The 27,500-nt window shown below is 38.5% G+C and overlaps 2 protein-coding genes and 1 long non-coding RNA gene across 4 annotated transcripts in view; 2 read left to right on the top strand and 1 right to left on the bottom strand.

Annotated features, from left to right (window-relative positions):
- LOC307012631 (MAM domain-containing glycosylphosphatidylinositol anchor protein 2) overlaps window positions 1–3,165 on the bottom strand; it is a 111,302-nt gene extending 108,137 nt beyond the window's left edge. Inside the window, exons 1-2 of one of the 2 annotated variants that reach the window (XM_079639516.1) lie at window positions 2,546–3,165; window positions 293–562 (exon numbers count right to left, since the gene is read on the bottom strand). In XM_079639516.1, the coding sequence (XP_079495642.1) occupies window positions 293–413 (121 nt within the window). In that variant the 5' untranslated portion in view covers window positions 414–562; window positions 2,546–3,165. Of the gene's footprint in view, window positions 1–292; window positions 851–2,545 lie in introns of those variants that run through there. The other variant, XM_079639515.1, reaches the window with a different exon arrangement.
- The window catches only part of LOC306983387 (uncharacterized protein), a gene marked incomplete at its 3' end in the record, with an annotated part of 471,868 nt that overhangs the window by 32,230 nt on the left and 412,138 nt on the right, over window positions 1–27,500 (top strand). The gene's annotated exons all lie outside the window — the stretch shown is intronic.
- Window positions 19,450–21,857, top strand: LOC306983552. The gene is made up of 5 exons (XR_013794386.1): window positions 19,450–19,572; window positions 19,694–19,805; window positions 19,926–20,001; window positions 20,469–20,578; window positions 21,458–21,857. It is a non-coding gene; the product is annotated as an uncharacterized lncRNA (long non-coding RNA).

The raw sequence follows: 27,500 nt of genomic DNA, 5'->3' as shown, positions 1-27,500 counted from the left end.
TACGCGTAACTAACGTAAATTAAGTAAGCTAGTGCGCAAAGTAATAAATTGCAATAAATTGCACAAAATAAATTCAAGCACAATCCATCTTCACCTGTATCTATGTACGTTTATTTTCAAAAACTTTGCAGGGCCTTGAAATTCAGATTCACAAACTTTAAAGGATTTCAAGGACCCGTGGGAACCCTGTTTATTAAGTCGCTTTTGATATAAGAATCTGCTAAATGCACATGCAAAATATAATGGATTTCATTGCTATTTTCAGAAATGAAAGTGATAAATGCTTCTTCACCTCTCACGATGATGGTGGTGGATTTCTTGGCCGGGTTTCCCACGTTGTTGCTGGCGACGCACCCGTAGAGCCCGGCGTCCTCGGAGGAGACCGCGGGAAGCGTGAGGGTCCCGTCCTTCATCAGGCTCTTCTCCGGCAGAGATCCGGCACTGCTGGTCCAGGTGAGGTTCGGCTCCGGCTCTCCTCCGGTGCTGATGCACACCAGAGATACCGTCTGCCCCGGGTTCACCACGATCGGGTCCTCCACCAACAGCTTTATGGAGGCCGGAGCTGCAGAACGACATGAACTCATCAGTCATTTGTTTGTAACACTGGCTACGTTTACGTGCAACCAAATAATCCATTAATAATGGGATTGACGGCTCAATCGAACTGAAAAGCCATCATGTAAAACCTTAATCGATCCGATTGAGCTCGATCCCAATGACATTTCGGGTTTATTAGATGTTTATTAAACACTTGATCAGATTGAAAAACGAAACTGAAAGGACTGCGCATGTGCACTAGCGTAGAACAGCGTAATGACGTAGAAATAGCGTAATGGCGTAGAAATAGCGCAATGGCGTAGAAATAGCGCAATGGCGCAGAAATAGCGTAATGGCGTTTAAATAGCGTAATGACGCTGAAATAGCGTAATGGCGTAGAAATAGCGTAATGGCGTTTAAATAGCGTAATGACGCTGAAATAGCGTAATGGCGTAGAAATAGCATAATGACGCTGAAATAGCGTAATGGCGTAGAAATAGTGTAATGGCGCTGAAATAGCGTAATGGCGTAGAAATAGCGTAATGGCGCAGAAATAGCGTAATGGTGTTTAAATAGCGTAATGACGCTGAAATAGCGTAATGGCGTTTAAATAGCGTAATGACGCTGAAATAGCGCAATGGCGTTTAAATAGCGTAATGACGCTGAAATAGCGTAATGGCGCAGAAATAGCGTAATGGTGTTTAAATAGCGTAATGGCGCAGAAATAGCGTAATGGTGTTTAAATAGCGTAATGGCGCAGAAATAGCGTAATGGTGTTTAAATAGCGTAATGGCGCAGAAATAGCGTAATGGTGTTTAAATAGCGTAATGGCGCAGAAATAGCGTAATGGTGTTTAAATAGCGTAATGACGCTGAAATAGCGTAATGGTGCAGAAATAGCGTAATGACGCTGAAATAGCGCAATGGCGTTTAAATAGCGTAATGACGCTGAAATAGCGCAATGGCGTTTAAATAGCGTAATGACGCTGAAATAGCGTAATGACGCTGAAATAGCGTAATGGTGTTTAAATAGCATAATGGCGCAGAAATAGCGTAATGGTGTTTAAATAGCGTAATGGCGCAGAAATAGCGTAATGGTGTTTAAATAGCGTAATGACGCTGAAATAGCGTAATGGTGCAGAAATAGCGTAATGGCGTTTAAATAGCGTAATGACGCTGAAATAGCGCAATGGCGTTTAAATAGCGTAATGACGCTGAAATAGCGTAATGACGCTGAAATAGCGTAATGGTGTTTAAATAGCGTAATGGCGCAGAAATAGCGTAATGGTGTTTAAATAGCGTAATGGTGCAGAAATAGCGTAATGGCGTTTAAATAGCGTAATGACGCTGAAATAGCGTAATGACGTAGAAATGGCGCAATGACATAGAAATAGCGTAATGACGTAGAAATACGTAATGATGTAGAAATGGCGTAATGACATAGAAATGATAGAGTAAGACAGTGTATCTGTATTTACAGTAGATATAGCATTTTCCTTCAGGTCAGTCCTGTATTCATAATAAAAAAATCTGTTTGAATGTCCGCATCGCTATCTTGTCCTTTTAACAGTTAATTAAGGGTTTTTCCCTGACATTTGTCAGTTGCATCTTGCTTCACAAATGTCAGTCCTTTCAATATAAAACTCCTCTACTGACAGACTCACTCGTAAAGACAGTCTTGGTCGCCATCTAATGGAGGAATAAATGTAATTTCTGTTGCTGTTCACTGTCAGGGACTATTTTTTTCCAATGGAAGGAAGGCTTTTAGTGATTTTACTTCATGAAAGTTGCATTGATACATATTTTTTGGCTTTAATATTTGTACAATTGTGAAGTAAGCAATAAGGTACTCGAGGCTAGTGCTGTATGGTGAATAAGTCACGTCTGACTCCGCTTCGCGTCGTGCCTAACAACACCCTTCAGCCGTGACTTATTCATGATACAGCACTAGCCTTGAGTACCTTATCACTTACTTCACTGTGAGTATATCGGCGCCTGAAGAGCCTCACCTGTTTTATTGGTCAGTCTGAAGACGACTTTACGGTCAGCGATGCCGCACACGTTTCGTACGGAGGCGATGCAACTGTAGTTAGCGTAGTCCTTGGGTCTCAGGTTCTTCAACTTCAGAATCTTCGTTTCCCCCTGGAGCTCAGAGCGAGAGACAGAGAGAAGCGTGTGCAAATGTGTGCTTCAATGCGCTTAATAGAAAAGATGCGGCAGAACTGGATGCAAGTAGATTATTAAGCACATTTCCTGACAAATATGTCCATATATTTACTGTGAGTGTGCCATGAAAAAAACCTGATGCAAAAGTTTATTCAGGGCCGGAACTAGCTTAGGCATTGAGCAGGAGGATCACAATTTAAAAAGGCCAAATTGTTCCTCGTGTTTCAGGCAGGAAGACGAAGATAGACGGATCAAGTTCAGAATACTCAAAGTTTAATCATAATACCTCAGACAGGCGATAGCAAACACAACTAAACATAACAGGGAATGGACAAGGAAAGAAAGCAAGGGTGCAACTTAAGTAATAAACACAAACGAGATGATTAATAGAATACAGCTGGTACAAATTAACTAATAATGGCCGTAACCAAAGACACGTGACAAATTAAAACAAACTGAAGGTCCTTAAAGGAGAACTCCGGTGCAAAATGAACCTTTGGTCTAATTACACATTGTTACCTAGTCAACCGTTATCTGAGATTTGTTTTCATGATTATCGAATGTAAATAGTTTTATCTCTAAAAACAGTTTAGCCTATAACGCTAGTATAACGCTAGTATATGGGGCGTAGAGTAATGACAAATAAAAATCGCTTGTTAATACCACTAACAAGGCTCAAAATAGCCCCACACTAACACGGTAGCATAATGAAGGTCCCTACCTTCAAACCGAAGCATTGAGAACTTTGACAGTGTCCAGACAGTTTAATAAGAAGATATTTTATACATACAGTCAACTTCACGTATACAAGCAGAATCCATCTTGGAAAAACAGTCTCTATCAATCGATCTACGAACCACCGATCCAAATGCGCTGAACTGTGTAGAATCTCATATGGTCCAGCGCATTTGGATCGGTGGTTCGGTGTAATTAGACCAAAGGTTCATTTTGCACCGGAGTTCTCCTTTAACAAACTAACAGAACATAATGGTGACAGTATTCTTCATGCTGCTCTGTTTATTCAGTTTTGTAGTCAGGAATCTTGGAGTGATTTTGGACAGTAGTCTGAAGTTCGATAAACAGGTAGACTCTGTGATCAGGGCAAGTTTCTTCCAGCTTCGTCGGTTGGCCAAAGTCAAACCATTCCTCAGCTGTAGTGACCTTGAGAAAACAATCCACGCTTTTATTAGTTCACGCTTGGACTACTGCAATGCCCTCTACATCGGGGTAAATCAGGCCTCTCTGCACCGTCTACAGCTTGTCCAGAATGCAGCGGCCCGGCTTCTTACCAACACCTGTAAACATGACCACATCACTCCTGTCCTGCAATCTCTCCACTGGCTCCCGGTCGAGTTCAGAATCCAGTTTAAGATCCTACTGTTCGTTTTCTGCTCCATCCATGGCCTTGCACCTCTTTACTTGTGTAACATGCTGACCCTCCACCAGCCCAGCAGAGCCCTGCGCTCCTCTGAACAACATCTGCTGGTGGTCCCACGGTCCAGGTGCAAAAAGTGGGGTGATCGTGCCTTTGCGGTAGCGGGGCCAAAACTCTGGAACGCTCTGCCCCTGGAATTACGCTCCATCATGGGCTTGCCCTTGTTCAGGACCAGGCTGAAGCACCATCTCTTTAGATTGGCTTTTGACACCTGACGGACAACTGATTAGCATAATGATTTTATAGATGTTCTGTTTTTTATTTTATTGTATTGTTTTTTGATTTTTTTTTTTTTTTTTTTTTGACTGTACTTTTGTCTCTGTCCAGCGCTTTGATCAACTTTGGTTGTTGTAAAGCGCTTTATAAATAAAAATTGATTGATTGATTTATTGACAAGACGTTTTAAAAGTGAATTTTTAGGCTGGACTGCCTCAGCGGACATCAATGTCACGACGAGTGAGAGGACCAATCAAATCAAAGAAGGCGGAGCTTCACTGTTCACAGATTCCAAACCTGAATTCCAGGTGATGCTTCAGTGTCAATGGTGAAAGAGTGTGAGGTAAGACAATACCTTACTTTATACTTTATAAGATACTTTATTTCAGCTTATTTAGTTGAACTTGATATACTAAATGAACTAAAACAAAACTTTTTAAAATGATTAGACATAGACAGAACCACACATCAAATTCACTAAAATTTTAAATAAAACAAAATTGAAAACAGAAAATATATAAATAAAACTCATTCAAACTATTGAGGTGTCTAAGTTGCAACATCTAGCTACTGGAGTGCCTCAGGGCTCAGTGCTGGGACCGCTTTAACAAATTTACTAAAATTTTAAATAAAATAAAAATGAAAACAGAAAATATATAAATAACAAGTATTTCAAACAATTGAGGTGTCTAAGACCAACATCTAGCTACTGGAGTGCCTCAGGGCTCAGTGCTGGGACCGCTTCTCTTCTCCATCTACATGTCATCACTAGGACCTGTCATTCAGAAACATGTTTTTTCCTATCACTGCTATGCTGATGACACACAACTCTACTTCTCATTCCAGACAGAGGATCTGACGGAGCTGCTCGCATCTCAGCCTGACAGACAGACATTTCTTCAACTAAACCTTGTGAAGACAGAACTGTTGCTTTGTGGTCTCAGCCAACCCAATACTTCATCACAACTTCTCCATTCAGCTGTAGGTTCATCATCCATAACTCCATCCAGGACAGCCAGGAACCTTGGAGTTGTGATTGACGATCAGTTAAACTTCACATTACATAAGAGTGCAAGCAGATTTGTCAAAAACAGCTTCAGAATCATGAATATTGTTATTCTGGTGTCTCTATTGTCCAGTGCATTGGGTTTCAGCACCAAGTCCATCCTATTCATTTACACACACAATGTAATATCAAATCTAGCATTTTAATCAACAGTACATTTTTTGTTAACCTTTTATCATGTCTTGGAGTATCGCAATAATATGGCATCGTGAGTTCAGTATCGTGATATGTATCGAATCGTGACATGAGGGCATCATTACACCCCTAAGAGGCACAGTTAACATTTTTATGGTTTTAGTTTTAACTATAATAACCATGCTAATTGAATGTTGCTTGTTCCACAGCCATATTTAAATAATGTTCATTTTTTAACAGACTAAATTTTCACAATGAGCACATCTATGCTGATTCTAAGCAATTTGAATAAATGCATTTAAAAAACATGATTATTTAAATGAAACCAAATAGATGCAAATTATAAAGCATGCAATGTTTCTGACCTTGTCTGACAAATATGCATCACGTTAAGTTTATTAATTTTTGCTAAAACTGTGCAATGCAAAATCTTACTGTAAATTTAGGCCTGCACGTGTTTTTTGAGTGGGTTTTACCAGCAGCTAAATCCTAATACACGAAACAAAAAACACAGTGCATGATGGACATGCGTTCGCAGCACAGCATTATATCATGAACTTCTCAAAGTACGAGAAACGCATCGGACGCTGGAAGGCATCAGTCGCCGACAGCTTTCATCCGCGCCGCGAGTTCATCATTAATCTGTATCTCATTACCGTTCCACTGCAAATCCATTCACTGCGTCGCTCATTTCAAAGACAACCTTTGGAATTTTAATTTGCGGAAACGATAAATGCGTCGGCGGGGCCTTATCGTGTTTCTCCACCGCCATTCGGCACCGAAACGCAGGGGGTCTTTAGGCCCGTCGGTCCTGAAAGCTTGTAAAGCATCTTCCCATCCCAGAGAAACACTGAGCGCTGGCTTTGATGTGGCGTCCCACTCATCACTAGATTATAATATCAGACAGATACAGTCCTCACAACTAAGAGCTTCCCTGGCTTTCATATTCCGACGATCATTCACCCTCTCCGCAAACGTAATTTCATTATGCGGACTCTGTCTATGTCACCTCTTCGTCTGCGTCTGGCTGATATCCTTCTCGCCGCTCGCCTGTCAAGCTCCTGATGGGAAACCAATTGGAATAAAAATCCACAAACGAGATCAGAGAGACAGAAAGAATGAACGTGTCTAAATAGGAGAAGTGTGTGTGTACGTGTGCTGAAAAATAACCCTTATCGGAGAGCTTTATCACTGAACTTTGACGTTTATGTGTTTGATTATTACACGCGTATATCTGTATTCTGAGAAGAAAAGGCTCTATATGGAACCAGTTCCGTTAGAATGGGATCATTTGATGAATTTAGTGTCAGTTAATTCATTTAGTTGTAATTCATTTTTAATTTAAATTACATTTAATTAATTAAACAGCTTGTAGACATACTTTATGAAATAACCTGTTATACATGAAAGTATTAAGACATTTCTCTTTATATAGAACATTTTGTGCCATAAAAGATTCTTTAAAATTATATAGAACCTTTTTGGTTGCACTTTATTTTGATAGTCCACTTTAGATATTCTACTTACTACACATAACTTTGCAACTACATGTCAACTAGCAGTCAATAGACTGTTTGCTTGATATCACTTTATTTTGACGTTTTTAAGAAACTTACAAGTCAACTAACCCTACTAACGGTCTACTAATACTCTAATTAGAGTTAGTTGACATGTAGTTGTAGTTACTTATAGTTAGAATGTCTAAAGTGTACTATAAAAAAATAAAGTGATTTTTTCTAAGACGTACAGATAAACAATAAACATAATAATCAATAAACAGAAGAAAACAACCCAGCTAACAGGAACGTTCTGGCAAAAGTTATGAACAGAAGTTCCAGTAATGTTAATAGAACTTTCGTAAGTTGGCAAAACTCAAAACATTTAAGGCAATCAATTGCCTAAATATTTTTAAGTTATGAAATTCAAAGTTTAAGTAAGCAGAACTAGCAGATTTTTATTTTGAACTTATACATTTTAATTGTTCTTAACTTGAAATGTTTGAGTACACTAATTCATACAATAAACTTTCATGTAATCTCAATGTGAACACTTTTATTAGTATAAACTTAGTTGAGCTGTTAACATATTAGCAATAGTGTGTTATACAGGAGCACTTGCTGTATGAGAGCAACTATATAAAGGTATTATTTGCTCATGCTCCACTCGTCACCATGATCATAACTATCCTAAAACCAACATTAACAGAAATTCTTCTAAATTACCATAACGAAACATTAATCACTACTAAATCTCCCACTTAACATTAGTCTGGCAGTGGCACACACAAAAAAAACATTATATTACACTTCATTTTAGCATTTACTCTCCCTTTTGAGTGCCATCAGCAAAGCATGCTGGGAAATAGACATCCCAGCCGTTTCAGTGAAACTTAAGTTCGTCTAAATTCAATGAAACAGTTCAGTTTACTTAAAATGTATCACTTCTGTGAACTTGAAAGCAAAATGAAGTGCTAAATACTCATAAAAGTTCATTTGACTGAACTAATTAGTTTACTTTAAGTTTGTCCCACTAAAACCAATTAATTATTTTGAGCGTTAGGCCTATTACCAACACAATCCAATCTGATCATCGTTCGACCGGACATAACTGTTTTATATATATATAATTTATATTCGGGAAGTGACATCAGGAAGCGGCGTAACACACACATGAGGACAGGAGTGACGGCGGTGTGTAGATCGAGTTACTCTCACACTTCTGCTGGTTTGACTGAGATATCTAATCCTGTGTGAATTGGCCATTAATATTACAGACGTCCTGTGGTAAAATTGCATTACTCCATCTACCATTGTACAGCTAATCCCGTTCGAATAGGGCTTAAAAAGTTATTTTGGGAACTCAAAATGGTTATTCAATGGCATCACTAGCTTTTCATGGCGATAACTAATGGCGGAAAAAACACACTTTTTGGCCTTTAACATTTTTGAAATGTAACCACTTGTTTCGGAGAGTTCAGAGAACATTTAAAAGTAACATTATGCAAAATAAATAAAAAACTGGACGTTTTGAACATTCAGAGAACAGTAAGAAATAAAGATAAAAATCGTGGTGTGAGCGAGACTGGATTCCCCGTGACAGACACACGATAAAGAGAAACAGAGAGAGAGAACGAGCGAGCGAGACTAAGGCTGTTCTCATGACATCTACAGCGGAAACAACACGAGCAGCTGACGGCTTCCACACACACACACACACACACACACACACACTCTTCTCTCGCCGGCCTGAAGCGCGTGTGAAACGGTGGGATGACGTTCAGTGCTAAAGCAGAGGCTTCAGACGCGGTGGATCTGTGCGCTTCTGAGGACGTGTTGAAGATAATTACCAACATCACCTTTAAAAACCACTGGAAAATACAATCCTCACGTACTGGTGCTACATCACACCGAGTCCAGTGTCTTCTGCTCAACAAAGCTTTGATCATTATATGATCAAAAATACAGTAAAAATTGTGAAATATTATTCCAATGTAAATCATCAGTTCTCTATGTGAATATACAGTAAAGTGTAATTTATTCCTGTGATCAAAGCTGAATTTATCATCATTACTCCAGTCTTCAGTGTCACATGATCTTCCAGAAATCAGTGTAATATGATGATCTGATGCTCAAGACACATTTATGATTATTATTAATGTTGAAAACTCATATTTCCGTGGAAAACTTCATACATTTTCTTTGTCATGATTCTTTGATGAATGGAAAGTTCAAAAGAACAGTGTTTATTGCAATATTTTGTGACATTATTAATGTCTTTACTGTCACTTTTGATCAATTTAATGCGTCCTTGATGAATAAAACCATAATTTTTTTTAATATGCAGTAAAAAAAAAGAAGAATAATTATAGTAGTTTACTTTGATACTGTACAATGACCATATTCAGGTACTTCAAAGAATATAATTTACATGAATTAATTTAGCACATATATATAACCAACATGGTAATGCAAGACAATTATATTTTTTCTTGCTTTCCAGTTTCCAGGTCAGAATCTTGTTTTCTCTTTGAATTAAAAAATGTTCTGTCCGCACTGGCAGATATTTGTTCTTGTTTTAAGAAAAATCTCTTTGCTTTATATCTTCAGTCATTTTGTTTCTCCAGTAAATGCTTATTATCCTGATTTAAGCATGTTCACAAGTTTGCACTGGAAAACATTACTTTCAGCAAGGGTTATCCCAACCCATAGTTGGGTTACTCGTTGGGTTAACCCAACATTATTAAGGCGAGACACGGCAGGCAAAAACATCTTAGATTTTTGGATATTTGTCTTCAATAAAATGTCTACTTTCAGACTTGTGGTGAAAAAAAGTCTGAAATACACATTTAGGTCTTTATTTCACTGCACTGTCTGTTTGCGTCTGTAGATTTCTCATAAATTCATCAACAGTTGGCGTTATAAATCATCATGATCCACGATCTCTGTCTCCGGTCATCACACACACCGCTGGAAAGCTCTCTCTCTCCTGTACAATGCTGTCGGATCCAAATATGGTCATTTCCTGTTTATCAGCAACCAATCGTGAAAGTAAAAGGGTGAATGCGCAATCTCATTGGCTGATGATAAATCTTTAAAGCCTGTTTTCTCAAAATGACTTTTCTCTCATTCTCCAAGTCCGAAATCTCCACTTCAGTCGCACCGATACACACCAAACCTTCCAGTCTTGTGCCTAGTTATATTATGAAGACATGTACAGAGGGATTTGTACATATATTATTCCTAGCCTGATTTATATAACATTTTATTCCAAAAAACATGGCGAAAATCTTTTTTTTAAGGCTATTGACAGTATATTCTGATTTACAGGATAACAAAAGTCGCTATCCATAAATCACTCTCATTTTTCCCCATCTAATATGTGAACACGATGACATTTTTTTTTTAACCTGGCTTTATCCAATACTCAGATTTCGTTTTTTAAAATATATGCAAATTAGTGCATATTTAATTAGATATTGCCTAATTTGCATATTTCAACATTAAATTACAGAAACCTTGTTTTACATTTTTTTCTCATCTTAATGTAGATAATCAACTGGGAAAGTTTCATGGTGATATCTGCTAGTTAAAAATGTTACCCTATTCACCTGTAGAGTCTCGCCTTCAGTGAGCAGCATGGTACAATGCAAAATATATATATATATTTTCTAGTTTCCAGGTCAGATTCTTGTTTTCCCTTTGAATTAACATTATTTTTATGACCCAATTCACAAACATTTGATACATTTCTTCGAGGCTTCACTAATTTAGCTTCTCCAGTAAATGCCTCATGATCTGAGCATGCTCACAGGCTGGCACTGGACAACCCCAGTCTGACCGTCAGCAAGGGTTTCATTCTTACCTGGGTGAAGAAGGGCTCGTAGATCTCCACGCCTTTATCGGAGCCCTGCGAGAGCACGTCGCGGCCGCGGTGCCAGCTGTAGCGGATGGGCGGGTTGGAGTTGGCCACGCAGCGCAGGAACACCGTCCGCTCGTAGTAGAACTGCTCCTTCGCTTCCCCGATACTCTGATGAACCGTCACCACGGGGTCGTCCAGATCTGAACACACACGCACAGCATCTCAACACAGCTCAGCTCATCTTTTATGTCCAACAACAAAACATACTAATGAAAAAATGTTGCAACATACCGAAAGAAGTATTTCAATATGTTCGAAAAGGAGCTTATCATTTCTGCAACTAAAATCTATGAAAATATTTGTTTCTGGTAAGTGCACCTTTTCCCATCGCATATTTTAGCAAACATCATAAATTAGGTGTAGGACTTTAAGTCCCGCTGTAGTCAATCATTTTATCCCTTAAAACTCATCTGTGATCACCGAAATTACATATTTTTTCTTTTCTTTATGCCTTAAAATATCTTGAATGTAACTCGAAACCCTTGCCTCATTTAGTATGCGCGGCTCTATGAATATGCAAATGAGCCCCGCCTCCACTCACTCACTCACTCAGAGATCCACTGGTTGACGATCACACGTTGATCTAATTGGTTACAAGGTAGTGTGTGACGTCAGAAACACCAGCGATTTCAAACCGTGTTTTTGAGACTGTCTTTGGTTCACTGCAGTTTTAAGCAGAAAATACTCAGCAATGCTGTCCACTTATGAACTTACACATGCTGTGTGTTACAGCAGATTAATAACACCACATACACACATAAACTACATTAAAAGCTTGGATATTGTAACTACAACATGAATTATATTCTGGCAAAATCATTTTTGTATGCAGCGAGTATGTTTCTGTGTTGTTGTTTCTGCCAAACAATTCTAAATAAAAGAGCCTTTTTTTATCTCAAAATTCTGACTTTTCCCCTTGCAGGTCCAAGTTTAGACGCAATGTTTAATTATATTTTATAAATCCTAATACTGATTTTAGAGGTTTTAAAACTAATGAACCGTATTGTAAAGTGTTACCATGTTTTTTATTGGTTATGCAAACTTTAACATCATTCTTCAAACATTGAATGTTACATTTGAATGAACATTCCAAAATAAGTTGCAACATTTAAAAATGTAACATTCCAAAAGCAACACTTAATAACTTTTAAATGAACATTCTATTAGAACTTTGAGGGAACGTTCCCTGTCAGTGGTGTATTTCAGCACAGCCGTGAATGAAGCAAACACTAGCCGCGTTCCCATTATTCTTCAAATTGCGCAAATTGAAATTGAAATTGAAAATACACTCAATGGAAACACGTCAATTTCCCCAAAACTCCCATTCATCACAAAAAAGTTTCTACGCTCGCATGAGGAGGTTTTTCAGGCAATTCGAAAAAGGAATATTAAGCAGATTAAAAACACCACAGACACATAAACAACATTAACAGCTGGATTCTCTGGGTTTAAACAGCACCAGTTGTGTATGCATCTGCTCGACTACAGAAGATAAAGATTTGCTCCGCTGTCTCGGAGAGAGTGAAATACTGCGACTGACGGAATCACTCAACGCTTTCATCGGCTTTTCCAGGAGGAGAACGAGCATCATTCCCGGTGCTGCCGGACGGCTCTATTTATACGCTCCTCTGGAGGACCGATTGACGCCGTTGATCAATGACCTGACAGGACGATCCTTCACGCGAGGGACGCTGAACACACACCAGCTGGACCACCGGTGTCCTCCACACACACACTCATACAGCGTTAGCGTTAGCACACGAGCATTCCCAGCGGACACGGCTTATCTCGTACTCTTAAAGGACATTTCAGGAAGATTTAGTTGAAGTTGAGATGCTTCTTCTAGTATATACAGTAGTGGTATATATGATCCTACAAGCTTGAATAGAGCATCAAAATATGAGGAAAATATTTGAGAAATGTTCTGTTTTTCTTTTGTACTTTGATTAACATTAAAGTGGGTTTATTCGGCTGCTGTCACTTTAAGATCTAACGCACAACACACGGATCTCACACGCATCCCGTTTCTCACGCTCATTTAACTTAATTTTACTCATTAAAGACTGTGCTTGCAAGGATACTCGACAAAACAGGTATTTTGCTTTGTTTCGCGAGAGTTAGCTCTCCCATATCTGTCTTTGAGAAATTATTGAATGATTAATTCTGTGAGATGGGTGTTTAACACAGCGCAGAATTGGACAGATTTACTGGTTTCTCACGGAAACGTTCTCGCGTGTGGAATCCAAATGACACTTATGGTAAATCTGATGTCATTTCACTTGCTAATTCTTGCTATTAATACTTTAAAGACACGCATTAGCATAACCGGGCGAGTTCCTTAGTGTGAAGTGCGATATTTTCATCATGAACTCCAGCGAGTTTGACCAGCAATATCATGGATCTGAATCAAAACTGATTACAAATGACCTTTTCATCCCATAACCGCACTAATAACATCCTCTACTTATACCATTAAGAAACACAGAACAGATTTTAGTGTCTCCTCTCGCGCGCCGAAGACCCGAGCGTAATCAGCGAGTGGACGCCGCCACCTTGAATGCTGATTCCTCACTTTCATTAAGACATGTTCTGCACCGCAGGCCCTTAATCAAAATCTAGAGGCGGTCAATACTTCATCCAGGATCCATTATCGCAACGCAGGTAGAGCAATTACCTTCACGGAGACAGCTACACGCACACAATGAAGCCATCGAGTCGGCCGTTGTGGCGGAGCAGATTGTTTTAAATAAATACACTGATTCATTACACCGATGTGGGAACAATTCAGAGCCATTTTTGTTTCAGTTGGCATGAAGGTTATGATTATGCAACTAGATATGTGACCCTGTGACCCAAACCCAGTCTGGAGCCGCACGGGTATATCTGTGGCAATAGCAACTATACATTGTATGGGTCAAAATTATAAATTTTTCTTTTATGCCAAAAATCATGAGGATATTAAGATCATGTTCCATGAAAATATTTAGTAAATGTCCTACCGTAAATATATAAAACATGTATTTGTGTGAGTGAATGCAGCACAATCGTGAACATAAATGCACAACTTTAAAGGAACACTCCGACTTTTTGGGACTTTAGCCTATTCACCTTATCCCCCAGAGTTAGATAAATCCATACATACCTTTTTCATCTCCGTGTGTGTTATGAGTCTGTTTGACGCACCCACCGCTAGCCTAGCTTAGCACAAAGACTGGATATGAATGGTTGCAGCTAGCATACTAATCCAAATAAGTGACAAAATAACGCAAACATTTTCCTATTTACATGTTGTGATTTGTATAGTCACAGAGTGTGCAAAAAACAAAGTCAAATGAGACACAGACATATTTTAACCGTATAAATACTGGGAACTATATTCTCTGAAGGCGAAGCACTGCTACTTGGGCGGAGTAATAACCGCAGCACCTGAGACGCGCCGTGCTGAGGAGCAGAGAGTTCGTTCAGAGCGCGTCTCAGGTCAGGTGCGTCTCAGGTGCGCGTCTCATATGACTTTGTTTTTTGCACACTCTGTGACTATACAAATCACAACATGTAAATAGGAAAATGTTTGCGTTATTTTGTCACTTATTTGGATTAGTATGCTAGCTGCAACCATTTACATCCAGTCTTTGTGCTAAGCTAGGCTAGCGGTGGGTGCGTCAAACAGACTTATAGCACGCACAGAGATGAAAAAGGTATGTATGGACTTATCTAACTCTGGGGGATAAGTTGAATAGGCTAAAGTCCCAAAAAGTCGGAGTGTTCCTTTAAAGGAGATTTTCTCAATGTTTACATTTTTTTGCTCCTCAGATTCCAGATTTTCAATAGTTGTGTCTCGACCAAATACTGTCCTGTCCTAACACACCACACATCAGTGGAGAGATTATTTATTCAGCTTTCAGATGATCTATACATCTCAATTTAAACATTGTGACCCATGTGACTGGTTATGTGGTCTAGGGTCACATATGAGAGTTATATCTTCTGCATAGTTCACTGCGACTCCTGAATCGTTTTGAGGTCTAAAATTTTAAAGTTTAAAATTGTATTTCCAGTATTTATATTGTACATAATAAATAATAGAGACATTCATGTTTAAATATATAATTATCTGCTGTATTCAAAGTCAGCCACATGTGGTTTTTGACAACTGAAAATGGGTAAAATTCAACAATTTACTCATAGAGCCAGCTTGAGATCCTCATATCTCTGCAATTTAACCATATTCGGCATCAAAATTGGAGATACAAAGAGAATTGTTTGTTGACAACCCGAATCTAAAAGCATATTAATATATATTTAATACTTCTTGAGTTACAGGCATGCAAACTTTGGAAAAAGAACATGTTTTAGAACGAGATACGTTTCTAGTTTCAACATTATTTGTTCTTCAAACATTCCTCTTTAAAAGAAAAAAGTATCAGCTGAATGCGCAGTCACACACGTTTTGTTTTTGACCACTGAAAATGTGTCAAATTCAACCATTTACTCCTGGAGTCACATTGAGATCCGCATATCTCTGGGATTGAATCATATTAGGCCTTAAAATTGGAGATGCCAAGAGAAAAGTTTGTTGAAAACCAGAATCTAAAAGCGTATTAAGATATCTTTAATACTTCTTGAGTTACACACATGCAAACTTTGGAAAACAAATATATTTGTCACTCAGTTAAGTTCTAAGCAAATGTTTTGATAGAGGGAAACAAGATACATTTCTAGTTGTTATTTAACATTATAACATTATTTGTTCTTCAAACATTCCTCTTTAAAAGACAAAAAGTAGCAGTGGAATGGAAAGGAAAGTGACCCACATTTGGTTTTTGACTGGAAATGTGAACAATTTACTCACATTGATCCTCATATCTCTGGAATTGATCCATATTGGGCATTACAATTGGAGATACGAAGAGAAATGTTTGTTAAGAACCAAAATCTAAAAGGATGCTGAGATATATTTAATCCTTCTTGAGTTACAGCCATGCACACTTTTTAAAAAAGGTGCTTTTTCACATTTTTGAACCGTCAGCATTGGCAACAAGATGCAACAATGCAACCGGGATTGAGTAAGTCAGCAGATTTCACTAACAAACCTATCTATCTATGTGTACAAAATAAAATAATGAAGCTGCCATCTTTCTAACGTAATTGTCCCCCTCCTGTAATTTGGCTCTAAATGAATATAGTGAATTACTCCATAAATATGCATACATGGCATTTAATATTTTGGCATTTTTTCTCCCTATAATGGAATCTAGCTGATTTTTCCTCTCAAAGCTACTATTTTTACACAGAAAACGGGCGCCCAAATGTCAGCCGGGTCTCCGGTGTCGCGTGTAATCCAGTCAGGACTCTGATTAGTGTCGCCCGGTCGGGGTGGATTTAATTCCAGCGCTGTAACCGACAGCTTGATAGGCCTAATGGGGGTTTTCTGTAGCGACGCCTATAGATTACCGCAGGAGATCGCTGTGCGTTTGATTAAACTCGCAGTCTGCGCCGCCACTGTTGTGATGGCATCTAACGGAGAGATGGAGTGAAGAGAAGCGCTCGGTTCTTGCCCTCCACGTGCTTATTAAAGCCCAGCGCTGTCCTGCTGCTTCTTCCACATCGCCTGCGAAGTTGTATACCTTTAACATGGATTACACTGAAGATTTTTTTGGTCTGCAGTTTTGGTCCTCCATATATTCCGTTTAATTTATATTATATATAAATTAATACTTTTATTCATCAAGGACACATTAAATTGATCAAAAGTTTCAATAAGGACATTTATAATGTTAGAAAATATTCTATTACTACTTACTAATGCTGTTCTTTTGAACTTTCTATTAATAAAAGAATCCTGAAAAATAAAATGTATCACGTTTGCCACAGGAATCTGAACTATTTTTAATATTGCTAATCATAAATGTTTCATCAGATCATCATATTATATTGATTTTTGGAGGATCATGTGACACTGAAGACTGGATTAATGATGATAAATTCAGCTTTGATCACAGGAATAAATTACACTTTACTGTATATTCACATAGAGAACTGATGATTTACATTATAATAATATTTCAAATTTTTTACAGTATTTTTGATCAAATAAATGCAGTGCTGAGCAAAAGAGACTTTACCAAAATATCACCAACTCCAAACCTTTGAGCTACTTAACATTAACACAACAACGACCTACATAAAGTCACATACTGTACATGACCACCAGACCGGGCGAATAAAACACACACATCTGCTTTGCATGGCATCAAAACAGGCACGCTGTAGCAAAAGTTGATGATAGTTTGTTTGAAATTCATCATATTCTTAAATTTACATATTTATCCATTTGAGCTCCCAGGTCCCAATTCATGTTTATGAATAAATAAACTACACACTACAGAAGATGCACATCAGCAGAAAGCATTTACTCATTATCTTAAAGTCACTTGTCCACTGTAAAAAAAAGAAAAGAAAAAAAAACGGTGAAATTTATGGTTAAAAAAGAAAAATCGTCAGCTGTGCTTTCGAGAATTTTAACAATAGTGTAGCAATGTTTTAGGTTTTGCGGATTGAACTTATATTTTACTTACAGTAAAAAACACGCCGTTTTCGTGTGTGTATCTTTAAATGCAAATGAGCTGCTGGTCCCGCCCCCTTTTCCAGAAGAGGGCGGAGCCTTTACAGCTCGTGCCTCGGATGGCAACAACAAAACAGGGGAACATCATGGGGCCGTTTCCAGAAATCTACAGAAGAACTGAGTAAGAACACGGTAATTTACAGTGTTGAGCTGTAGTAATGTTGAGTAAACACTGATGGAAGAATCAGCGGCTGTTTGATGAAATCATAGATAAGACGTAATGGTTTAAGAGTGAAAAAGGCAACTAAACCAATAACTTTATCTAAAATAACCGTACTCATTAACTTGTCTTGAAGGGCCCTATCTTGAACACAGCACAAATGACTTTGTTCACGACGCATGTACAGTATCATTCCTATTCTGCACCCGCACACAGATGCGCACAATTGTAAAAAAACAATTGTTGAAATTAATGGTAAATGCTGTGCTTTCCATAATTTTACCTTAAAAAAATAGTGTAGCAATGTTTTAAGTTTTACGGATTGACCTTATGTTTACAGTAAAAAAACACGCCGTTTTCGTGCGTGTATCTTTAACTGCAAATGAGCTGCTGGTCCCGCCCCCTTTTCCAGAAGAGGGTGGAGCCTCGGATGGCAACAACTAAATGGGAAATTCGGATGGGAAACATAATGTGGACCTTTCCAGAAATATACACAAAACATACAGTTAAAACATGGTAATGTACAGTGTTACTGTAAATATATACTATAGTAATGGTGAGTAAACAGCAGTGACGGAAGATTCAGCGGCTTTTTGATGAAATCACTGAGAAACTCAGTGAAACTCAGTTTATGGGTGAAAAAGGCAACTGAACCGTTAACGTTCTCATCGACGTGTCCGTCTACAGACAGGCTGTGGTCTTGCCCGCACAGGTTTCACCCCCCCGCTGAGCTCAAACACACACTTGATGGATGATCACACATATCAGGAGCGGACGCTGAGATCCTGACCCTGCAGGCGAGAGATGAAGTGTCCGTATCGCCCGACCAGAACCACTCCAGTCAGTTCTCAGAGGAAAGCTGCTTCACCAAGGAAGGAATGCGACGCTTTAAAACGCAACACACAAACCCAATTCCCTCGTCTGCAATTATGCATTCAGCAAAACCCAATCGATGGATCCTCTCCATCTCGAACCGCGGGCTTTTATAACACACGGCCATGATATAACTGTCAACCACAGCAAAATCTCCAGTGTTGAAATCCTGGTGTTAAAGACTCCTAGAGTAAAGAGTTAATTTTCTGGTGTTGAATTAACACTGCTAGTGTAAACCGCACCCTCTGGCTGGTGAAAATAAGTAGAGTTAAATCTATAACACCGAGAGAGTGTAATTAGTTACATCCGGGACATTTACGCGCCGGGCGCGACGAAACGAACTGAAACTTTTTTCAAAGACGCCATTTTCTTTGACTCGCGCCGCAAGTCATATAATGAGAGACAACGCAGATATAATATAATATTAAGTGTTTATATATGCATTTTATATCATTTTATTAAATCATATTGTTTTATAACAATATGTATGTGCTGTGCACGGCTAAACCGCTCTCAGAAAGGCATTTCCGTCGACGCGCGATGAGGAGCAGACCAGGATGAGGTTGCTTTTATACAGGGAAACGACGAAAGTACGTGTTTTGTCTAATCTACAATATGTATTTTTATTACATATTGATTTATAGCGATATTTAAATGTTCTGCGCGCTTAACCGAGCCGAAACTTTTCTCAAAGGCGACATCTTTGGCTCAATACGGAGCTGACGACGACGAGGTTTGCTTGTAACGTTAACAGGGAAAACTCCGAAAGTAAGTGTTTTTAACCAAATTTATAACATGTATTTCATGGCATTATATTGTTTTATAACGATATTTATATGATGTGCGCGCCTAAACCTTTCTCACAGACTAACGTTAGGCCCGTTACATCTTTGACTCGTGACGCAGTGCAGACACGGAGTTTGCATTTAACAGTGAAAACACAAAGTAAGTGTTTTAACTCATTTACAATACGTATTTCATAATGATATTTTTTATGACAATATTTGTGATGTGCAAATATCATAATGTATTTATCCTCAAACTATCTTTTACTCTCGTTTGCCAGCACACCTATCTTAACTGAAAACAGAACCTCAACTCCACAAACTTCGGACCAACAACGCACGGGAAATTGCCACTTTATTTCCTTATTTAGAGGAACACGTTTTTTTAAATGGGTAAGTAATTCTTTCAGATTCAATATTTATGCAAAATGTATTTGTCAGATTAAATTTAGGTTGATGTTTGGATAAGCTTTCATGTTTAAATGTATTGATTTAGCTATTTGTGTTTGCTAGGAGCATTTCTATGATGCACCTAACGTTACCAGGCTTGGTGTTTAAAGACTTAACGTTATACTAGAACCTAGTGAAGGTAAGATTTAACACAACATATGAGAGAATCATGTGCATAAAGGTAAAAAAAATAATCATTGTTTTGTTGCCATTTGGTATAACTAGATTTTTTTGTGTTTCATAACACTCATTTTGAATTTGTCAAATTACTTTACAAAAGTAAAGGCCATTGCACACTGAGTCCGAATTTTTCGTATGTGTTTTTTCGTCAAAGAAAAATTGTCAAAGCACAATTCAAACTGCTTGTTACGGATGCGAAAAACGCAGAAAATCAAACCCGTTTAGATTTTTTTTTATGACGGATGAAAGTTTCGGAGGCAGTGTGCAAGCGTGATTGACATAACGTGAGGTCGTATTTATTTTTTAACTTGTGGAAATTTTGGATTTCTTAATTCTTTTTTTCTTTTCTTTTGACTTAAAATGAATTTTCAAACCAATTGTTTTCATGATTTGACAGGTAGATGTTTTCTTGCTTTTTAATTTTAGACTCAACTGATTGGGAAATCCCTGCCCATCACCTGCCCCCAACATCACAAAGCCACCAGAAGGGAACAACGATTCTTCCGGCAGCTGACCATTTAGTGAGATTTCGTAATGTGCGTGTCTTAATTTATTCCTAAAGGGTTAGTTCACCCAAAAATGGAAATTATGTCATTAATTACTTACCCTCATCTCGTTCCAAACATGTAAGACTTTCTTTCATCTTCACAATACAAATGAAGATATTTTTAATGAAATCTGAAAGCTTCCTGTCCCTCCATTGACAGTCCACGCAACTACCACTTTCAAGCCCCAGAAAGGTATAAAGGTATATCATTAAAGTACTCCATGCGACTCCAGTGGTTTAATATCAATTTGACTATGCAAGTGCTGTGTTTGCAGCAATAAAACATTTACCACTTAATTTATAAAATAGTAATTTCCAACATGCGTTCATGAGAACATTACAACTCGTGCATGTTGTTGACGTGAGAGCAGATGTTAAGCGTGCATTGAAGATTAATAATTTGTAAATAAAGTTGAGTTTTTTTGTTTGTTTTTCGTGCAAACAAAGCACTCTTGTTGCTTTGTAATAAAACAAATTGAGGTTAAACTTGAGTCACATGGATTACTTATGATTTATTTTATACCTTTCTGTGGCTTTGGAATTTATAGTTGAAAAGGCTGTTGATGAAGGGACAGAAATCTCTTAGATTTTATAAAAAATATCTTCATTAATTGTTCCGAAGATGAGCAAAACTCTTACTGGTTTGGAACAACATGAGGGTGAATAATTTGACAGAATTTACTTTTTTTTGTTGTTGAATTAAGTCTTTTATTTACTTGGAAAAAAGTAAATTCAAGTCTTAATCTAACCAAAATAGTTTCTTGTTTGAGTCACAAAAGTCTAAGATGATTTAACTTTTTCCACCATAAACTTGTATTTATAAAACACAAAGTATTAATTGTAATTGGTCTGGTTTTGTGTTGTGTAGGGAACCAGCACTCCAGGATATTTTGATAAAGTTGGATCTGCACGGCCTTTCCTGCTCTGTGAAACAACTATATATGCACTGAACTTTACTGTTAGCAACTGGACACAACTGATCCACTCATATCCTGCAACTGTTGTTCATCCGCTGAATGTTGTGTTGACTCAAGTACTGCTGTACTGTTGCAAAGTCGAAGGTACTCAACTTCACAGGACTTGCATTCACTGACATGTACAGGACTTGAAATATTACAGAGATACAGACAATTTGATGAGCAGCTTTCACATAATTATGATGACAGAAATGCCTTTATTGTGCCTTCATCATTTATTTTAAAAGTTAACCTATGATGTAAAGGGGCTTGTTCGTTAATAAAAAAAACTAGTTTGTTAAAACAACTGTTTGCATTTTGCCTTTTTTTAACCTTACAATGAAATGAATTCTACTATGTTCCCAGACTAAGGTTACAATTTAACTTTCTGGATTGTTTTGATGTGCATTCAATGTTAGGTTAAATTCTTTGCTTTTATACTCAATTTGAGTCCCATTTAACACTCCTGAAATGTATATATGACTCCCTCCATTTTGGAGTTAAAATAACACTTTTGAAAGTGTGAAATATATACATTACTCACGGAATACATTTGAACACTGTAAGTGTTCAAATGTACTCCATGAGTGATGTATATATTTCACACTTTCAAAAGTGTTATTTTTAAACACTGTAAGTGTTCAAATGTACTCCACGAGTAATGTATATATTTCACACTTTCAAAAGTGTTATTTTAACTCCAAAATGGAGGGAGTCATATATACATTTCAGGAGTGTTAAATGGGACTCAAATTGAGTTAAATGTACACTGGCGTTTTTGCTGTGTCAACTTCATAAAAGAATATGGAAGCCGCGCTCATAATTGGAAGCTTCTCTGGTCCATTATTCATGAATGTGGATCTACTGTACGGACTTGGGTTGAGGAGGGTTCTGGTAAACACATGCAACTCTGCAGTTAGGGTTAGGGTTAGGGTTACGTTTCATTGCAAGAAACGTTTCATTTCTGTTCTTCCTCAGAGATTCTGTCTCGCTTTCCAGCACAAATATCCAAACATTCTTAAATCAAGATGCATTTACTGGAGAAGAAGCACAATGACTGAAGATATTGAGTCAAAAATGTATCATAATGAAGTGAGTTTGTGCTGAAAATCTGAACAAATATCTGTCATGAGGTCAGAAAAATAATCTTAATTTAAAGCGGGAACTGGTTTATTTTTCTGACTCCATTGACAAATGTTTGTTGTTATTTTCAGCACAAACTCGTACATTTTTGACTCAATATCTTCAGTCATTGTGCTTCTTCTCCAGTAAATGCATCTTGATGTAAGAGTGTTTAGATGTTTGCGCTGGAAAGCGAGACAGAAACTCTGAGGAAGTGTGTGTTTGTACTGAGAAGCATCGCCACATTAAATATTATGTGCGGTAATAAAGCTGCTTTGAGACAATCTGTGCCGTATACAGCGCTGTGTAAATAATGGTGACGCCAGTTTGTTATGCTTTAAAAGACTCGTATTTTCACATGAAAGCGAGTTAAGTTCAGTCAAGCGCACGATATAAGACAAAAAATGCTTCAGGTTTTGCATCTGCAGCAACAAAAGTCCAACGATTGTAAATAATGAAACAAATTAATGAAATTTACCAGTCAAAAATATTTCTTGCCAAGCCATGAAACTGTATCTGCATTTTATTTGTCAAAATATAGTTCTGTGGATATGAGAAAATCAATATCTGGCTGTTGTTTCCTGCTGTATTTGTGCAGCATCACACACACCATCCCCATACTTGTGATTTACTGGAAATATGAGAAATATTACACACACATATGATGATTTGGAGAAACATAACTAGATATCTAGATTATTTTATTTACATATAATATGTATGTGCGTGTGTGTGTGTGTGTGTGTATGTATGCGTGTGTGTGTGTGTGTTCGTATGCGCGTGTGTGTGTGTATGTTCGTATGCGTGTGTGTGTGTGTGTGTGTGTGTGTGTTCGTGTGTGTGGGTGTGTGTGTGTGTATGTTCGTATGCGTGTGTGTGTGTATGTTCGTATGCGTGTGTGTATGTTCGTATGCGTGTGTGTGTATGTTCGTATGCGTGTGTGTGTGTGTGTACATGTTCGTATGCGTGCGTGTGTGTGTGTGTGTGTGTGTGTGTGTGTGTGTGTGTGTGTTCGTGTGTGTGGGTGTGTGTGTGTGTGTATGTTCGTATGCGTGTGTGTGTGTATGTTCGTATGCGTGTGTGTATGTTCGTATGCGTGTGTGTGTGTGTGTGTATGTTCGTATGCGTGTGTGTGTGTGTGTGTGTTCGTATGCACGCGTGTGTGTATGTTCGTATGCGTGTGTGTGTGTGTGTACATGTTCTTATGCGTGTGTGTGTGTGTGTATGTTCGTATGCGTGTGTGTGTGTTCGTATGCACGTGTGTGTGTGTGTGTGTTCGTATGCACGTGTGTGTGTATGTATGTGTGTGTGTGTGTGTGTGTGTGTGTGTATGTTCGTATGCGCGTGTGTGTGTGTACATGTTCTTATGCGAGTGTGTGTGTGTGTGTGTGTATGTTCGTATGCGCGCGTGTGTGTGTGTGTGTTCGTATGCGCGCGCGCGTGTGTGTGTGTGTGTTCGTATGCGTGTGTTTTTGTGTGTGTGTGTGTGTGTGTGTGTGTGTGTGTGTGTGTATGTTCGTACGTACGTGGTGTGTGTGTGTGTGTGTGTGTGTGTGTGTGTGTTCGTATGCGTGCGTGCGTGCGTGTGTGTGTGTGTGTGTGTGTGTGTGTGTGTGTGTGTGTGTGTGTGTGTGTGTGTGTGTGTGTGTGTGTTTGCTTCAGAAGGCCGTCCTGCTGCTTGAGATTCAACGAGCGCAAAACAAGTCCTGAATAATGCAGAGGACATTCTCATCTGAGAGCAGGAGGACGAGAGACTGCTTTACACTCTTCTGAAAAACATGAACAAACTCTGAACAAACACGTCACAATATTCCTCATTATAATAATTAATGCGCAGAATAAAGGGGCGGGGCCTGGTTGAGTTAGTTAGTAGTGTGTTAAACTGGCGGTTATGGTAAGGGGCGGGGCATTTCCCAAACACACTCGAAGCGCTCGACCAATCACAACACACTGCTCCAGCCGACCAATCAGAGCACAGTGTGCTTTTCAGAAGGAGGGGCTTCATAGAGACAGGAAGTAAACAGAGCGTTACTGACAGACTGGGAAGAGAGGAGCCGCAACAATGGAGAATATGAGGAGAATAATCAACATTCCAGCAGGAGAACCTGTTCTAGTCGAGCCTGAACTACAGCAAGACTTAAAGGGCAGAATAACACATGATCAGCAACTCCATGTTCTAGTAGAGGACAAACACAACATCAAAACAATTTGAAAGGTTGTGTTAACATGGAAAAATAATACCAGCATTACAGGATTAATGTCAACGCACTAACACAAGACTCATCAGGCTGCATTACACAACACACTGAGAGTAATTCTGCATCAAAAGACAAACATCCAGTATAATAAAGCAGAGAATCAGTTTCTCAGCGTTAATTAACCACTGAAGCGAGGAGTTTACAGTGATCAGGTCCGCACACTTCTGCTGATATACGGTCGATTTCAAGCGAGAGTACACATCCCTCTGCATTCACATTATTAATTATTCACACTAATTACTCACGCCTACTAAATCAAGCATCCGCATTACTAATGTTAGTGATTGGAACTAACTAACCGAAGCAAACGGAACCATACAGGTTTATTTGTGGGCGTTGATTGAATTTAAAGGTGCAGTGTGTGATATTTAGGAGGATCTGTTGACAAATGCAACATCATATACATAACTATGTGTTCAGTGGTGTGTAAAGACCTTACATAATGAGCCGTTGTGTGTTTATTAGCTTAGAATAAGCATTTCTCTCTACACACACCGCGGTCCGCTTACATCAACATGTTTCTACGGTGGCCCTGAGTGGACAAACACGTTTCGTCACTATGTTGTTCTTCATGATAAGAAGCGAACTAAACTCAGCGAATAAAACACTGACACAATGATGAACAGGTAACAATAATATCCGCAATAACATCATTTTACTGAATAGTAAAGTAAACATAATTTCTTAATGTATCTTCAAAGAAACCTTGACGCTTAACTGCTCTCAGATGACGACATCACTTCCTGTTGGCCACCGTAACTTCTGTTGGGTGCAATTCACAAACTCACCACTAGATGCAAAAATCACACACTGCACCTTTAAGACTAATAATGAGGGATATATTTAGTCATATTTTTTGTGTCATATCGTTAAATCTGTCATATGTGACCCTGATCCCAAACCCAGTCTGGAGCCGCACGGGTATATCTGTGGCAATAGCAACTATACACTGTATGGGTCAAAATTATCCATTTTTCTTTTATGGCAAAAATCATGAGGATATTAAGATCATGTTCCATGAAGATATTTAGTAAATGTCCTGCCGTAAATATATAAAACATGTATTTTTGTGAGTGAATGCAGCACAATCGTGAACTTAAATGCACAAATTTAAAGGAGATTATCTCAATGTTTACATTTTTTTGCTCCTCAGATTCCAGATTTTCAATAGTTGTGTCTCGACCAGATATTGTCCTATCCTAACACACCACACATCAATGGAAAGCTACTATGATGTACTGTATACATCTAAATTTATTCACAGATTGACCCATGTGACTGGTTTTGTGGTCCAGGGTCACATTTAGGCTCATTCTCTGCACGTCTTTATAGACTGACTGTCTTTGATTGAGTTTAAGACTCATGCATGTTATAAAATCGTTAAATCCGTCATTGAATCATTCTCTGCTTCATGTCTTCATCATTGCTCTTCTTCGTTCGGTGTGGCTGTTGATAGATCTCAGACGGCCCCAGACTCTTTCTCCCGGAGATGAAGATGAGGGAGTAATGAGAGCCGTGGGGAAGTGAGAGGAGTAATGAATCTCTTCCTCTGTTCTCTCTCGGAGACAGTGGCGTCTGCCGGCCTTCATCACCTCCACAATTCATCTCCGCGGAAAACAAGCCGCTGACCCGCGGCGCTCGAGACCAAACTCACACCACCACCACAACAAGACAAAACAAACGGCCGGGACGAGACGCTCCACGTAATTGACCGAATCAAGACGTCCACTATTGAAAGCAGAGCTCGAGAAACCTCAAACCAGTGCTAGTGTTGGAGAACAGCAGCAGATGTTCCTCTTCAGCTGCTTTCAGATAAAGAATAATATCATTAAAGTCCTCCTGTGGTGAAAATCACGCTTTTAATGTTGTTTATGTGTGTATGTGGTGTTTTTAATATGCTTTAAATCATGTGTAAGTTCATAAGTCGACAGCATTGCTGAGTATTTTCTGCTTAAAACTGCAGTGAACCAAAGACAGTCTCAAACACACGGTTTGAAATCGCTGGTGTTTCTGACGTCACACACTACCTTGACCAATCAGATCAACGTGTGATCGTCAACCAGTGGATCTCTGAGTGAGTGAGTGAGTGGAGGCGGGGCTCATTTGTATATTCATAGAACCGTATGAATATATGAATATAACCATACTAAATGAGGCAAGAGTGTCGAGTTACATTCAAGATATTTTAAGGCATAAAGAAAGTTTTTTCCAAGGAAAAAATGCTTAAATATGTCATTTTGGTGATCCAAGATTAATTTTAAGGGATAAAACTGATACTAGAAGTCTTTACTAATATTATAAGTGACTTCAGGGAAGAAAAAGCAACCAAATGAAGGATAACAATCAATGAGGCATTAAATATATGTGACGTGTGCCGAATCTGTTAGTTCGGGGGGGGGGGGGGTTAGACAAACAATGAAACTGATTTACATAAACGGCCTCTTTGATGACAATGTTTTGCAACTGTTTTTATTATACATGTTTTGTATGTCAGTGCAGTCTAATTGTATTTTTCACATTTCCTCAAGACTTTGAGTAATTAGGATTTGTCATGACGGATCTGAAGCTCCGGGTC

This window comes from Phoxinus phoxinus (genome assembly GCF_949152265.1).
Source record: "Phoxinus phoxinus genome assembly, chromosome: 16".
NCBI lineage: Eukaryota > Metazoa > Chordata > Actinopteri > Cypriniformes > Leuciscidae > Phoxinus > Phoxinus phoxinus.
This window is presented reverse-complemented; position numbering and strand designations above follow the sequence as displayed.